This window comes from Enhydra lutris, unplaced genomic scaffold (assembly GCF_002288905.1).
Source record: "Enhydra lutris kenyoni isolate GAN:26980312 unplaced genomic scaffold, ASM228890v2 scaffoldscaffold38, whole genome shotgun sequence".
Taxonomy (NCBI): domain Eukaryota; kingdom Metazoa; phylum Chordata; class Mammalia; order Carnivora; family Mustelidae; genus Enhydra; species Enhydra lutris.
In genome coordinates, this window is record NW_019154122.1 from 11489879 (window position 1) to 11502797 (window position 12919).

Consider the following 12919-nt stretch of genomic DNA (forward strand, 5'->3'; position numbering starts at 1 on the left):
CCCGGCCCGCAGCCCATTTCTACCGCAGCTACCCGGCAGGGCTCTTGGGGTCCGCAGTGCCGGGGCTCGCGCGACAGGCTCCCCCGACCTCGTAGCCTCAACCTGTCTTCTCCTCCAGGTAATCGGCGGCTCAGCAGCAGGGTCCCACCGCTTCCCTTTGCTTTCCGGGAAGAGAGGGCGTTCACCTAACCTAGTCTCCACCTCTGCGCGGACCACTCTGAGGCCGCTTAGCGAGTTCCCTCCGCTGTAGGGAGGGAGGCGGGACTCTCCCCGGAAGGAGATTGTTGACACTCTAGAGGGCTGGAGCGGGGCTTTTACCTTCACTAGGGTTCGGCCTCAGGGAGACCTGAGTTTACTCAAGGGTAAAAATCTCCACATTTTTGTCATCAATTCCTTAACTCCTTCAACAGGTAATCATCAAGCACCTACTTAAGGCAACCAGAAAGGGTTGTGCAGGTTGTGCACTGCGCAAAGGTGCCCGGCCCAGGCCACCTTTTTAACTCGTCAGGGCTGCATGTCCCCCAAGGGTGTCTTCTGCTAACTTACATATAGCTAGTGAGTGGTGTCCCTGCCAAGACTGAGGCCCTAATCCAGCTGACTACTGAGATAATTAAACAGTACATCGAGCACGTACTGTGTGCCATACACCGTTCTAAATGCTTTGGCTTCACCTAATGTCAGTAAAGCTCTTGGCAGAGTAAATAAGATACCAGTGAACAGTGAGCCTGCGACGGCACACCCAGCATGAGGTGTATCTCAGATATCCACTGCTCCCCCCTCACCCCAGCTTTGTGGCCGGGCCTCTGGAGGAAGCTAGCAGTACTGGAGGGCTGCTGGGGTGAGATGTTGGCAGCTCATTAAGGAGTCTGTATGAGGGCCCTGGTCCTGCCATAGTCGGCCTCCTGAAGTGTCCGTCATTCCCTGCACCTTGGACAGAAGCCACACAGGCTCACCTTCTGCAGGTCCAGGGCAGGACCTCCCATTAAATTTGCCTTTCCTCCCAGAAACCACAGGACAAAGGTAGGGCTGGAAACACCTTTTATTTAGCTGCATGCAGCAGGGGCAGAATCCGAGCACTGCTGTCCTTCCAGCAGGAGGGAGAGGCAGGAGTGAGGTTGGGCAGGGTGGGGAGGTGCAAGGAAAGGCAGTTCCAAGGGTAGGTAGGACATTCCAATCCCGGGGAAGCTGGTCTAGGCATAGAGGTGGACAGGTGGTCCTTGAAAACCACCCACTCACCTCATCCCAGGGCGTAAGTGCCCCAGCTCTCAGATTCAGGGTCTGATCCACCCCTCCCCTGCCCTGGGTTACCATGCACAGGATTCCAGGGGTCTTTTGAAGATCCTACCCCCACCTGATACCCATCTGACTTCTGGGCTTCATTGACAGTGAGGCCCGTCCAGACCTGACCTGGCCCCCACTCCATCTTGGCCCTGTCCCTCTCAGACTAGACCTGAGCCTCTGGGTCAAAGTCACGTCTCTGAGCAGGCAGGCAAAGATTTTGGGAGTGGCAGGATGAAGCAGAGCACAGCCCCCCTTCCACTCCCAGATCTGGCTGAGCTACATCGTCATCTCCCAGCATCTGCACTATCCAGAGCAGCCACAGGCTTGCCAGATGTCCAGACTGTCCCTGCTCCAAGGGCCCCCAATGGAGACAGGGAGGAAGGACCCAGGAGGGGAAGGTAGAGACACACATCTAGGTTGGCATCTGAGCTTGGAGACCACTCTTGGAGGAGCCTGGGAGAACACCTTGCACCTCCCCAACCTCAGGGGCCCCATCTCTTAAAGAGCCTGACACCAGGCCTCCCCTGACATCATTCAGGTTGAGACTTTGGGCCTAGAGCACTGCCCCCCCCCCCCCGCCATGGCTTGTGAGGGCCGCACAAACTGAGAGACTCCACAAAATAGGCAACTGAGGGGCAAGGATGAACTAGGAGGTCTGGGGGAGCCTGGTCCCCCTCCCCTTCCCTAACCCAGCCCTTCTCTGACAGCAGTCAGGGTTTGGCGGGTCAGGGCTTGGGGGGTGTCAAGGCAGGGGAGGTCCGATGGTGATGCTGCTGTTGGTGACCCTCGGGCCGTACCAGCCGGCCCAGTAGTGAGTGTCCACGCCGCCGTGCTGAAACCAGATGTAGCGGACGCCGGGCGGGTAGTTGGAGAACGTGTGAGAGACCTGGGTGGGGGACAGGTGGAGAGAGGGAGAGAGGTCAAGAGCAAGAGCAAGGAAGGGGCCGAGGTCTTAGTGGTGGACCAAGAGTCTGCAGAACTCAGTGCTAGCTCTAATTCTGTGATTTTGGGCAGGCCACTTCCCCTCTCTGCCTCAGTTTCCTCATCTGTAAAATGGAGCAAAATCCTCCCGGGTCCACTCCACAGGATTCCCCAAGGGCAGCTCAAAGGAACTGAAGGGAACAGAAGGAAAGTCTGTAAACTGCCAAAAGATGTCCACTATGGTCATCCCTGGGCATGTGTGGCTATTTAAGCTGAAATTCATGAAAATTAGATAAAATTAAAAATTTAGTTCCTCAGTCACAGCAGAATCTGGCTCTTAGGAAGCGCTCCATGGTCACACGTGGCTATACCATACCACACAGGTGCAGACACAGACCATTTCTATTGCTGCAGAAAATTCTACTGGACAGCACTGGTCAGGTTGGCAAACTGTGGCCCAGGGGCCCACTGCCCTTTTGTAGAACTTTGTAAATAAAGTTTTATTGGAACACAGCCATGTCCATAACGCTGCTTTAACCACGCAGTGGCAGAGTTGAAGAGCTGAGTAGTTGGGACAGGGACAACTCGGCCTGCAAAGCCCAAAATATTTGTATTTGGCCTGATAAGAAAATATTTGGTGTAGATAGTAGTAAGAACTGATATTAATAACTAATAACAGTCAACCTTTTTGAATATGGCTTTACCAGCATCATTTCAGACCCTGAGCAACCAAGGCCCAGGTGAGAAGCAGCAGAGCTGGGATCTGAACCCAAGCCTGTTTGACCGCAGTCTCCACCTTGGGCGACGTGCCCCCTGCCCGCTTCCTCGCCCACACACCTCCCTCCACCTGGCATCGCTCTTCTGCTGGATCGTTGCCGGGTCTGGTTGGAAGGTCCCCAGAGGTGCGTGTGCTGACGACAGGAGCTGAACACACAGCTGGTACTTGGACCCGCAGTCTGGCCTGGCTGCGAACCTGCGGGCAGAGGGAGGCCCCATCAGGGCCTTGGAGATGGGGGGCAGGGTGGGGGTGGGGCGCCTGAGTGGCAGGCCCCCCTCCCCCAGACCCTCGCCCCAGGCACTCACCAGTCCTTGACCTCGATGTCCGGCCGTGTGGTGTCCATCAGCTCCTCCCAATACCCTTCGGCCTTGAGGTCCACCACCTGGGACTTGAGGCAGGTGCTGGGGGCAGGCAGAGGGTTGGGAGGGGCTGGGGCTCAGCACTAGGGCACTGGGGGGGGGGCGGCTAGGACTGCCCTTCCCAGAGCAGGAGACCCCAGGGCGAAGTGTCTTGGGTTTTCCCCCACCCCAATACTTCCCCAGCCTTGGATCTTACTAATAAGAAGTCACGAAGTATTTCTTGACCTGGTCATTGGGGAATTCCTTCCTCTGGTCTCTAGAGAGGTCCTCCACCTTCCACTCATCACCGCCATTCACGTCCAGGCTCCAGAATTCAAAGCCCTCTGGCCATAAAGCAGAATTTACATCATAGGGAAGCCCCCCACCCTCCCCAGTGGTCTCTTTCTCACAAGAGCCCCTTCTTCCCCAATCCTCTCCCTGAATCTCTGCAGCTGCCCTCGAGCCCCGTGCTGTAGGACACTGCAGATCAACAGTGGCTGTCTTCTATTAGATACTGCCTATGTGCCCAGCATCATGGTGATTTCCACTGGGAATCCCAAGACACGTGACCATGTGAATGACCACGTGAATGACCCTTCTGGGATGGAGAACACTCTGACCCCCACCAGGCCGATCTGGGGTTTGTCCAGATACTGGGCTGTGTGACCTTAGATAAGTTGCTTTCCCTTTCTGAGCTTTGGTTTTGTCCACTATAAACCAGAGTTAGGAGCAAGGGCTGGCAAACATTTTCTGTAAAGGGCCAAAATACTGTAGGTTTTGTGGGCTATATACTATCTATCTCTGTTGCAGTCTTTTTTTTTTTTTTTTTTTTTTAATAACCATTTAAAACTGCAAAAATGACTTTTAGCTTCTGGGCCATATTTGGCTTATGGACCACAGTATACCAACTGGTGGTGAAGAACATGGCTGTTGGGAAGTCAAGGGAGGCAGGCATCTGAAACTGTGGACAGCTTGGAGTCACATCTTTATTATCTTGCTCCAGAATTTGGCCACATAATGGGAAACGAGGCTCCCATCTCATTCCAGTGTCAAGCCGATGAGTTACAGCACAGTAAGGGACAAAGGGAGCTCTAGATGATGCAGAAATTTTGTTTTACCTGTTGTTTTAATATGCTGGAAAGAAGACTGGATCTCTCATTCTTTCATAAGTAAAGTCCTCTTTGCACTCTTGGGGTAGTCCTAGGAAGCCTAGCCCTGGAGTTTTGGAACTAGGCCTACAGAATATGGCTCTGACTTCTTGGTCTTGTATCTTTGGCACAGGTAGTCCTAACTGGCCAATAGTCCCTCTCCTAGAAAAGGTCACTGGGGAAATAAGGTTTGGAATACAAAAATGCCACTCTTGGCCTCAGTTTGCCTGTCTGAAAAATGGGAGCGCTAACAGCCTCTACCTCTTAGGATTATTGTGAGAGGATTAAAGGAGTTAAACCATCCAGGGTGCCTGGCTCATAGTAAGTGCATAATGAAAGCCAGCTGCTATCATGACAGTGTGTGCGTTGGGGGCACGCCAGACCCGCTCTGTACCCCACCTTCAGCACACGGGTTGTGTAGGAGATTCCGGTGGAGGCTGCGGAGGAAGTAGAAGATCTTCCAGTCAGCCACGGGCTGGTCCCAGTCCTCAGTGATGAAGCCCTCCCGCAGGCACTTTCGCTTCCATAGTGTCACCAGGTCAATGAGGTCTCTCCAGAGGCTGCAGACCAGGCGACAGCGCAGCAGTAGCTGGCGGGCGGGCACGTGTGTGAACAGCTCCAGCAGAATGTTCTCGGGCAGCTCATTGATGTTCCCCACGGCCATGGCAGGTGGCTTCTGGACGCCCCCTGAAGTTATTGAGAGATATATAGAAAGATATATAGACTGGGCTCCCTCCCCAGAATTGAAAATTTGCAGCACCCCAAGGCAGTCGGAGTTCCCATCCCAGCTCTGCAATTTACTATCTCGGGATATTCACTGTGCTTCTCTGAGCCTCAGTTTCCTCCTCTGTAAAATGGGATCAGGAACGGTACTAAAATGGTTTCAGATAACCTGAAGCAGCAGATGCTTGATAAAAGGTGATTGATTTGGGGACGCCTGTGTGGCTCAGTCGGTTAAGCCTCTTGCCTTAGCCTCAGGTAATGATTCCAGGGCCCTGGGATGCAGCTCAGCATCAGGTTCCCTGCTCAGCAAGGGAGTCTGCTTCTCCCTCTACCCACGCTCATGCTCTCCTGCTCTCGGGCGCTCTCTCGCTCTCTCTCAAGTAAATAGATAAAATCTTAAAAAAAAAAAAAAAGGTGACTGATTTTACTGTCACCTCACAACAGCCTCTAAAGGACGCTAAGGAGGCCGGGAGGCGTGCGAGTACCTGCCCAAGGTCACACGGACAGGGACGGAGGACGGAGTCTTCTCTGATTCTAGAGCAAGCCTTTTCCAGCAGGCCAGTCTCTATTTATGGAGTGTAAGTAACAATGCACAGTCCGGCAGAACCATCCAGCAAGTCCTCCAACGGAGGTGGAAGAGAGGTTGGGGGCAGGGGATAATTATCATTGTCTCCGACGTAGGTCCAAAGAGCTCAAAAGACTTTCTCAAGGCCGCAAAATAAAATGATCTGCCCAGCTGGGACTCGCGACGGGATGGGCGATGGTGAAAGGCCTTTCCCAGACGCCCACCTCCACCCCCGCGGCTGGGCTTCAGCCCCAGGATCCCCGGCGCGCCTGCAGCCTTCCCACCTCGCGTTGTGGCTTTCAAGTACCCCCCAAAGCAGGGGCTCCGACCCCTGGTCATCGATTAGCCACCCCAGCCCGGGTTCTCGCCTCCGCTGCCGCTCTCGGCCGCGCCGCGCAGTCCCCGAGGCCTGGGCCTTGTCCGCGCCGGGCCTTCCTCGCGCCCTGCCCGGAAACCGCGCAGTCCGCCCGCCCGCGGGGCCCTGGGCCGCCAGCTCCCCCACCGCGGGGCTCCCAGCGCCCACTCCCGGTGGTCACCTGCGCTCCGCCGCGGCTGCGCGGTCTCGCTCCGCCCGGGGGCTGGGCGGGCCTCGGTCTGCCCCAGCTGGAGCGTGCGGCCCCGCCCCGGACGGCCAGACCCCGCCCCGGGCCCGCCCCCTCGGCCCTGCCCGGTGCAGTGCCTCCCCATAGCGCTATAGGAAAATTACCTGGGGTTGGCGGGGGGGCACCGGAGGAGCTTCTGTCCCCCTCCCTCCTCCTGGGCTGCGCGCCCCGCACCCTCCGCCTGACCCAGACTCGCTACCCCATCGTCTCCTCCTCCCAACAGCCACCCCTGGAGGGAGCTGGAAGACGCCCCAAGTCGGATTCCCCCCCCCCATTAAAAAACCCGACTCCCGACCTTTCCCTGCCTCCTGGGTCCGCCGAGGAACCAGTAGCCTCAGGCCTGGGGCCGAGCGCTCCAGACTGCGGGGCGTCCCGGCGCCCGGCCAAAGGCGGGGCGGGGGGTGGGGGGAGGCTGGGGCCTTTAAGAGGCGCGGCCAGCCCGGCCCCGACCTAGACGCGGACAGCGCCTGGACTCGCCTCCGCCGCGGGACTCGGGCAGCCCCGCAGCGCTCCGGCTCCTCCTCCTCTCAAGACCGCCCTCCGCAGCGATGGACGGAGACGGTGAACCAGGTAGCTGCCGCCAGCCGGATCCACTCGCTCAAGCCCGGGAGGGGAGACCGGGTCAGGCGGGCGACTGCTGCAGAGAGGGGGCATCAGAGAGCGAGGGGGTCCCCGACATCCAGCGCGGCAAACTTTCACTCAAGCAAACCGCTTGAGACATTCTTAAAAGAGCACAGACCTTTGGCTGGCTGGAGGCCTCCAGAGGTGACGGGCTCCTGGGTCCTGTTTACCAGGCACATAGCGCAGGAGTCATCCCACGTTCCCCGCCTCTCCGCTACCTGAGGGTCTGTTGGGTTCGGGTCTGGACACATCTCAGGAGGCTGCATGCCTTTTTCTTCCATCAACTTTTTTGATTTGCCAGCTGTGGCCCTTCAGCTTCCTGTATCCCCATGGATTTCTTGGGGTTACCGGCCTCTCCCCACCCCATCCCAGTCTTCCTCCTGGGCTCCCTTGGCTAGTGGGGCTGCTTTTCAACTGCGTTGCTGGTTGCCCAGTGGGGATCAGACGAGCCCGTGAGTGGGAGCTGGGGCACAGCTCTTGCCTATGCTCAGGGCCCTCTGAGACTGCCCAGTCATCTTGTCTGGCACAAGAGACCCCCCCCCCCCGCAATCCCTTGAACTCCCTACTGAGCCTGTAGGGTTTGCCTGCTGAGTCAGGGTGGGAACAAGACGTGTCTGCAGATTCCCCCACCCCCGCCCCCACCAGGCCTATCTGAGAGGGGGCCTTGCTTGGAGCAGGCCACGGGAAACACTCATGCACGCTCAGGCAGCCAAGTCCCTCTCCTCTAGCACTGAAACTCCCAGTTCCTTCAGCCCCTGCTCCCCATCCATGACCCCCTTGCCACACCCTCTATAGGGCCCCAGAATGGGCCCTGCTGTTTTCCCAGGGCTCAGCTGTTCCCCTCCAGGGCCCAGTGCAGGTGAGTCAGCCTGGGAGGCAGCTTCCAGGGGCCAGATAACTTTCCGATGGCAACAATGTGGGGAGTTGTGTGTGCTGGAAAAGGGTGGGGGGGCCTGTAATCAGATCTGGGGCCTGGAGAGCCAGGCCTGAGGCCAGGAGAGGGGACCGGGCAAGGTGCACCTTTCGGGGGAGCATCAGGTGTCCACCAGGGCCAGGGCAGGGCAGGGGGAGGGGTGGAGAGGTGAGGACACTGGGCCCAGCTCCCCAGAGAGCTGTGGGCAGCAGGACAGGCAGGTGATGTGGCTTTGGGGCCTGGCATTTCCTCTCTGCATGCCTTTTGTTCCTGAGTGAAGCTAGTAAGCCTCTCTGGGCCTCAGTTTCTTCTTTGGAAAAGAGAAAGGGTAAACCCCCACATCATAAAGATGTGTCCAAAAAAAAAAAAAAAAAGAGCTATTAACGAAGGACAGTGTTATGCAGGTTTAACTGTGCTCTGGGCTCTGAAGAAGAGGTAAACCCTGATTGAGCTCAAGGGTCTGACTGCGGGAGGGGGAGAAAATATTGCACATGGGGAGGGAGGTAAGTGCTGGCAGGCTGGGGTCCTGGCAACACCCTGACTTGGGTCTAGACCCTGCCTGTGCCCTCCGCCACTGCTCAGCCTGTTTCTACCACTGCCTGGGCTTTCCAGTCTCTAACCCTTAGGAACCCCCCCCCCCCCACCATCCTAGGTCTGAGAACACTGCCCTCCCCCCATCACCCGGAGTGGCCCCATCTCCTCGCCACTGTCTTCCTCCTCCCGAGACACTGCACTCAGTATCTGCTTACTCAAGGTTTTGATGGCCCAGCTGAGGCCGGCTGGGTTCCAGGAGACAGTCCAGCCTGCAGCTCCTGACATCTGCCCCCGCCCTCCTTACAATTTAGAGTGCCCTGGCCCCCTCCTCAGGGGATCAGAACATCAGCACTTGTTTCAGTGGCCTGGCCCAATGATTACTCCCATTTCACAGATGAGGAAACAGAGGGCTGGGGGTAGGAAAAGAAGGGAGTGAAATGACCTTCGTTTCTCCAGCATTTATTATATGTCCCTGTTCCGTATACCTGCTCTCTTTTAGGAAGCATCCCCCCCAACCCCTGTCACCCAGCTGTTGCTGTCAGGGGGTTCCAACGCCTGCCCTTCCGTTCAACCTCAGATCCCCACGGCTCTGCCCTCATACTAGGGGTGTAACCTTTGGTGAATCAAAATCAAACTCAAAACGGTGCCTCCAAAGCCAACACCTTATTTCATTGAGGGCATGGTGGTTAATGGTGGCTCTGGAGCTAGACTGCCTGGGTTCAAGTCCAGGCTCCCACCACTCATTTGCTGTGTGATCCCGGAGGGTTTCCCCTCTCCACGCCTCAGCTTCCTCATCAATGAAACAGCAACGGCAGCAGGAACAACCTCGAAGAGAGGCTATAAGGATTTAGAGTAAAGAAACCACTTAGAACTATGCCTAGCTCTTGCTCAATGCCCAGTAAACATTAGCTGCTGACAGTGTGCCAGGGAGGGTTCCAGATGCCAGGCACTGGGATGAAGCTGTGAGTGTCCGAGACCCAGTTCCTGCCCTCTCGCGCTGAGTCTGGTCCTGAGAGAGGTGTTTCCAAGCCCACACACGCACGCTAGGACGATGGCTAGGCAGGACAGGAGCTCCACAGTGGGAAGATGTCCTGGTGGGAAGTCTGGGAGCACTCCTGGGAGGAGGTGAGGGGAGCAGGGATCTCAGGGGGTGGTGGTAAGGATAAAGGAGTGGAGGTGTGACACATCAAGTCAAGTTTGTGCAATGCATGCATGTCCTTATAGGAATATTTTATCAGCTCTTGTCTTCTCAGGTTTACTGGCCCTGCAGGGACAACTGAGGCCTCTGAGGCCACTCTTGGGATTGGGGGCTGGTCTGTGGTCCTCACCCCTCCCCCATCCTTGGGTGGGCCTCCTCCACTGGGCACCAGTCTCTGGGCGCAGAATCTCGGGCCCCAGCTGCGGATTATCCAAGGGTGGGTGGGAGGCAGATACCCGACGCATGGGGGTTCTCGAGCTTGGAGAGGGACGGTCTGAGCAGAGTCACAGCACCCCGCCCCCCCCCCCCCCCCGCCTGCAGAGAGCGTGGGCCAGCCGGAGGAGGAGGTGAGCCCAGAGGGGCAGCAGGAGGAGGCGGGCGCGGAGGAGGCGAGCGCCGGGGAGGAGCGGCCCGAGGAGGAGGAGGAGGCGGCCGCGGCGCCGTACCTGGACGAGCTGCCCGAGCCGCTGCTGCTGCGCGTGCTGGCGGAGCTGCCCGCCGCGCAGCTGGTGCAGGCCTGCCGCCTGGTGTGCCTGCGCTGGAAGGAGCTGGTGGACGGCGCCCCTCTCTGGCTACTCAAGTGCCAGCAGGAGGGGCTGGTGCCCGAGGGCGGCGCCGAGGACGAGCGCGACCACTGGCAGCAGTTCTACTTCCTGAGCAAGCGGCGGCGCAACCTGTTGCGCAATCCGTGTGGAGAAGGTGAGGGGCTGGGCGGGCTCAGTTTCCACTTCTGCAAAATGGGCAGGAACAATGCTAGCCCGCTCGGAGGGCTACGTGAGATAAAGCCCTGGCCCGATACCCTGCAGAGGGGCCCCATCAAATACTGTACATCAAATATGTTGCCTCCCTGGCCGCCTGTTCCCTGGGGGCGGGGAGTGGGGTCCCTTTCCCAGGTCCTTCCACTCTCAGCGAGCCAGGGCGAGACCGGCCCGTGGAGGACCCTCCCAGGCGGGAGAGAGAATCTGGGGACGGACAGGAAGTGCCTCCCGTTCTACCCGCACCATCATCTGCCCAGCGCACACCGACCATTCAAGCCCCGCGTTCCCCGCCCCCCCCCCAACTATCAGACAAAGAGCCAGCCCAGGCACACCCTCAGCAGGGAGTGGGTGACCAGCGTGGGGCTGTCCTGTTCCTACAGAGGACCTGGAGGGCTGGTGCGACGTGGAGCACGGTGGGGACGGCTGGAGGGTGGAGGACTTGCCCGGAGACTCTGGGGTGGAATTCATCCACGATGAGAGCGTCAAGAAGTACTTCGCCTCGTCCTTTGAGTAAGGAGAAGGGGGATGGAGGGCAAAGGGGGGAGAGGGGTCGCCACCCCTTCCTAACTCCAGTTCCCCAGGTGGTGTCGTAAAGCGCAGGTCATTGACCTGCAGGCTGAGGGCTACTGGGAGGAGCTGCTGGACACCACTCAGCCGGCCATCGTGGCGAAGGACTGGTGAGCGGCCATGGGGCCGGGCCAGGACTGGGGGGGGGGGGGGGGGGGGGGGAAGCAGGGAGTGTATGTGCGTGTGCGTGTGTGTGTGTGTGTGTGTGTGTGTGTGTAGGGGCAGCTTGGAACCGCTACTCTGCGGCAGGGGCCACTGCATCCCAACTCTAGTGGTCGTGGCCACGTGGGCCAGGGGTTTTCAGGAGAAGGTGGAAATCCACCTCCCCTCCTGATTTCTAAATGTTGCCAGTGAAAAAAACAAAACGTGTCACTGCCGGCTGGCTTGCCTCAGAGTTGGGTCTGGGGTGTAGTCCTTGGGTTTGGACCTTGGGCGAGTCCTTTCTCTCTCTGGCCTCAGTTTCCTTATCTGTAAAACGGACACCTTGGCAGTACAGGCCGGCGGGGTTGGGCGGAAATAACTTCTGTAGCAGGCCCGGCCCACAGTACCAGCTGAGCGAGGCTTGGCGGGCAAGCGCTCCCTCCCTCGGGGCAGGTACTCGGGCCGCAGCGACGCCGGCTGCCTGTACGAGCTCACCGTGAAGCTGCTGTCGGAGCACGAGGACGTGCTGGCTGAGTTCAGCAGCGGGCAGGTGGCCGTGCCCCCAGACAGCGACGATGCGGGCTGGATCCAGGTGAGTCCGGAGGCTCCGGGTGATGGGGCGGGGCCTGGGAAAGAGGGGCGGGGCTCGTGGGAACCCCGCCCACGGAACGAGGTTAGGGCCTACTTGGCGGAGGTGTGGAAGAAAGACCCCAGATGAGAAATCCCGCGTAGCGGGGGAGGCTAGAGGCGGGAAAGTGCACCGGGGTGGGGTGGTTGGGGGAGGCGCCAGGACCTTAATCTGACCCTCCTACGTCCACTCCCCAGATCTCCCACACCTTCACCGACTATGGGCCCGGCGTCCGCTTTGTCCGCTTCGAGCACGGGGGTCAGGACTCTGTCTACTGGAAGGGCTGGTTCGGGGCCCGGGTGACCAACAGCAGTGTGTGGGTGGAGCCCTGAGGGACCCCCCCACCAACCTCAGCCGCCTCGGAGGGGCAGAGGTCTGGGGTATGTAGATCTAGTGGGTAGCCTCCTCCCCGTTCCCACCCCGACCCCCACACAGCCTCTCCTGCCCCACACTCCAAGCCCAGCCCCCACACTGGGAAAGAGGGGTTTTGTTGGCATCCGTTTGCATCTGGAAAGTAAGATGGGTGAAGGTCTGGGCCTGGGCTGGGCCCACCGCTGAACCCCCTGCACCTAGTACCATGCCTGCCACAAAGTGGGCGCCTAATAAATATTATTTGTCCAAGGAAGGAATGAATGAACAAACGGATGAATGAACACCGCTCCCTTTGCATCCTCTGTCTCCTGAGGGCCCCTGGCCCGGCCTGGAAAAATACTTGGTGGGGCTCCAGCTGCTCTGGTTTCCAGGGGCCCTTGGGCCGGTGCAGAGTTGGCCAGGCCTGGGCCGGCTGGACAAAGGCTGGGATTGTGAGGGCGAGGAGTGGGGAGCTGGGCCTGGCGCCTGACTGACACCCAAGCTGCCCAGAGGCCAGAACGGGGCATGTGGGGGGGGGGGGCGTTGCCCTCCAGGCCTCTCTGGATCCCTTGGTCCCCATCCCATTCCTTTCTGAGGGCAGGATCTTTGGGGGTAGGGTGGGGGGAGGGGGTTGTTAGCCGCTCACCTAGAATAGGAATTCTCCTGAGCCCAGGGATGGGTGACAGTGGCCCCGGGTGGGGATGGGGAGATGGAGAGGGTGGCTTTGGGATGTCTCTGGTGTTGGACCGAGCAGGAGTCATTCGCATCTGGTCTTTCGTCATTTTCCAGCCCTGCCCAGAGGCTGGCCCCTTAGCGCTGGTTTGAGGGGAAGGGCCAGGGCTGTGGTGCCCG

The 12919-nt window shown here is 58.8% G+C and overlaps 3 protein-coding genes across 7 annotated transcripts in view; 1 reads left to right on the forward strand and 2 right to left on the reverse strand.

Annotated features, from left to right (window-relative positions):
• Positions 1–204, reverse strand: part of LOC111154886 (F-box protein 6) — a 7004-nt gene extending 6800 nt beyond the window's left edge. The window contains exon 1 of one of the 2 annotated variants that reach the window (XM_022514826.1): positions 33–204. The gene's annotated coding sequence lies outside the window, so the exon portion shown is untranslated. Of the gene's footprint in view, positions 1–23 lie in introns of both variants that reach the window. The other variant, XM_022514824.1, reaches the window with a different exon arrangement.
• Positions 205–1024: 820 nt separating this feature from the next.
• Positions 1025–6329, reverse strand: LOC111154693 (F-box only protein 44). 4 transcript variants are annotated; one of them, XM_022514532.1, is made up of 6 exons: positions 6291–6329; positions 4866–5153; positions 3536–3662; positions 3286–3381; positions 3040–3175; positions 1025–2167 (listed from the first exon to the last, which is right to left on the reverse strand). In XM_022514532.1, exons 2-6 carry the CDS (start codon positions 5128–5130, stop codon positions 2024–2026), a joined length of 768 nt encoding a protein of 255 aa, XP_022370240.1. In that variant the 5' UTR covers positions 5131–5153; positions 6291–6329; the 3' UTR covers positions 1025–2023. The 4 variants fall into 4 exon arrangements, with proteins under 4 accessions (XP_022370240.1, XP_022370241.1, XP_022370239.1 ...); XM_022514533.1 differs by lacking the exon at positions 6291–6329 and adding an exon at positions 5675–5727 and having other exon boundaries at positions 3565–3662; XM_022514531.1 differs by lacking the exon at positions 6291–6329 and adding an exon at positions 5675–5726.
• A 455-nt stretch (positions 6330–6784) lies between these two features.
• On the forward strand, positions 6785–12341 carry LOC111154800 (F-box protein 2). The gene is made up of 6 exons (XM_022514717.1): positions 6785–6926; positions 9944–10321; positions 10761–10890; positions 10962–11057; positions 11542–11680; positions 11914–12341. Exons 1-6 carry the CDS (start codon positions 6905–6907, stop codon positions 12046–12048), a joined length of 900 nt encoding a protein of 299 aa, XP_022370425.1. The 5' UTR covers positions 6785–6904; the 3' UTR covers positions 12049–12341.
• Positions 12342–12919: the final 578 nt, after the last annotated feature.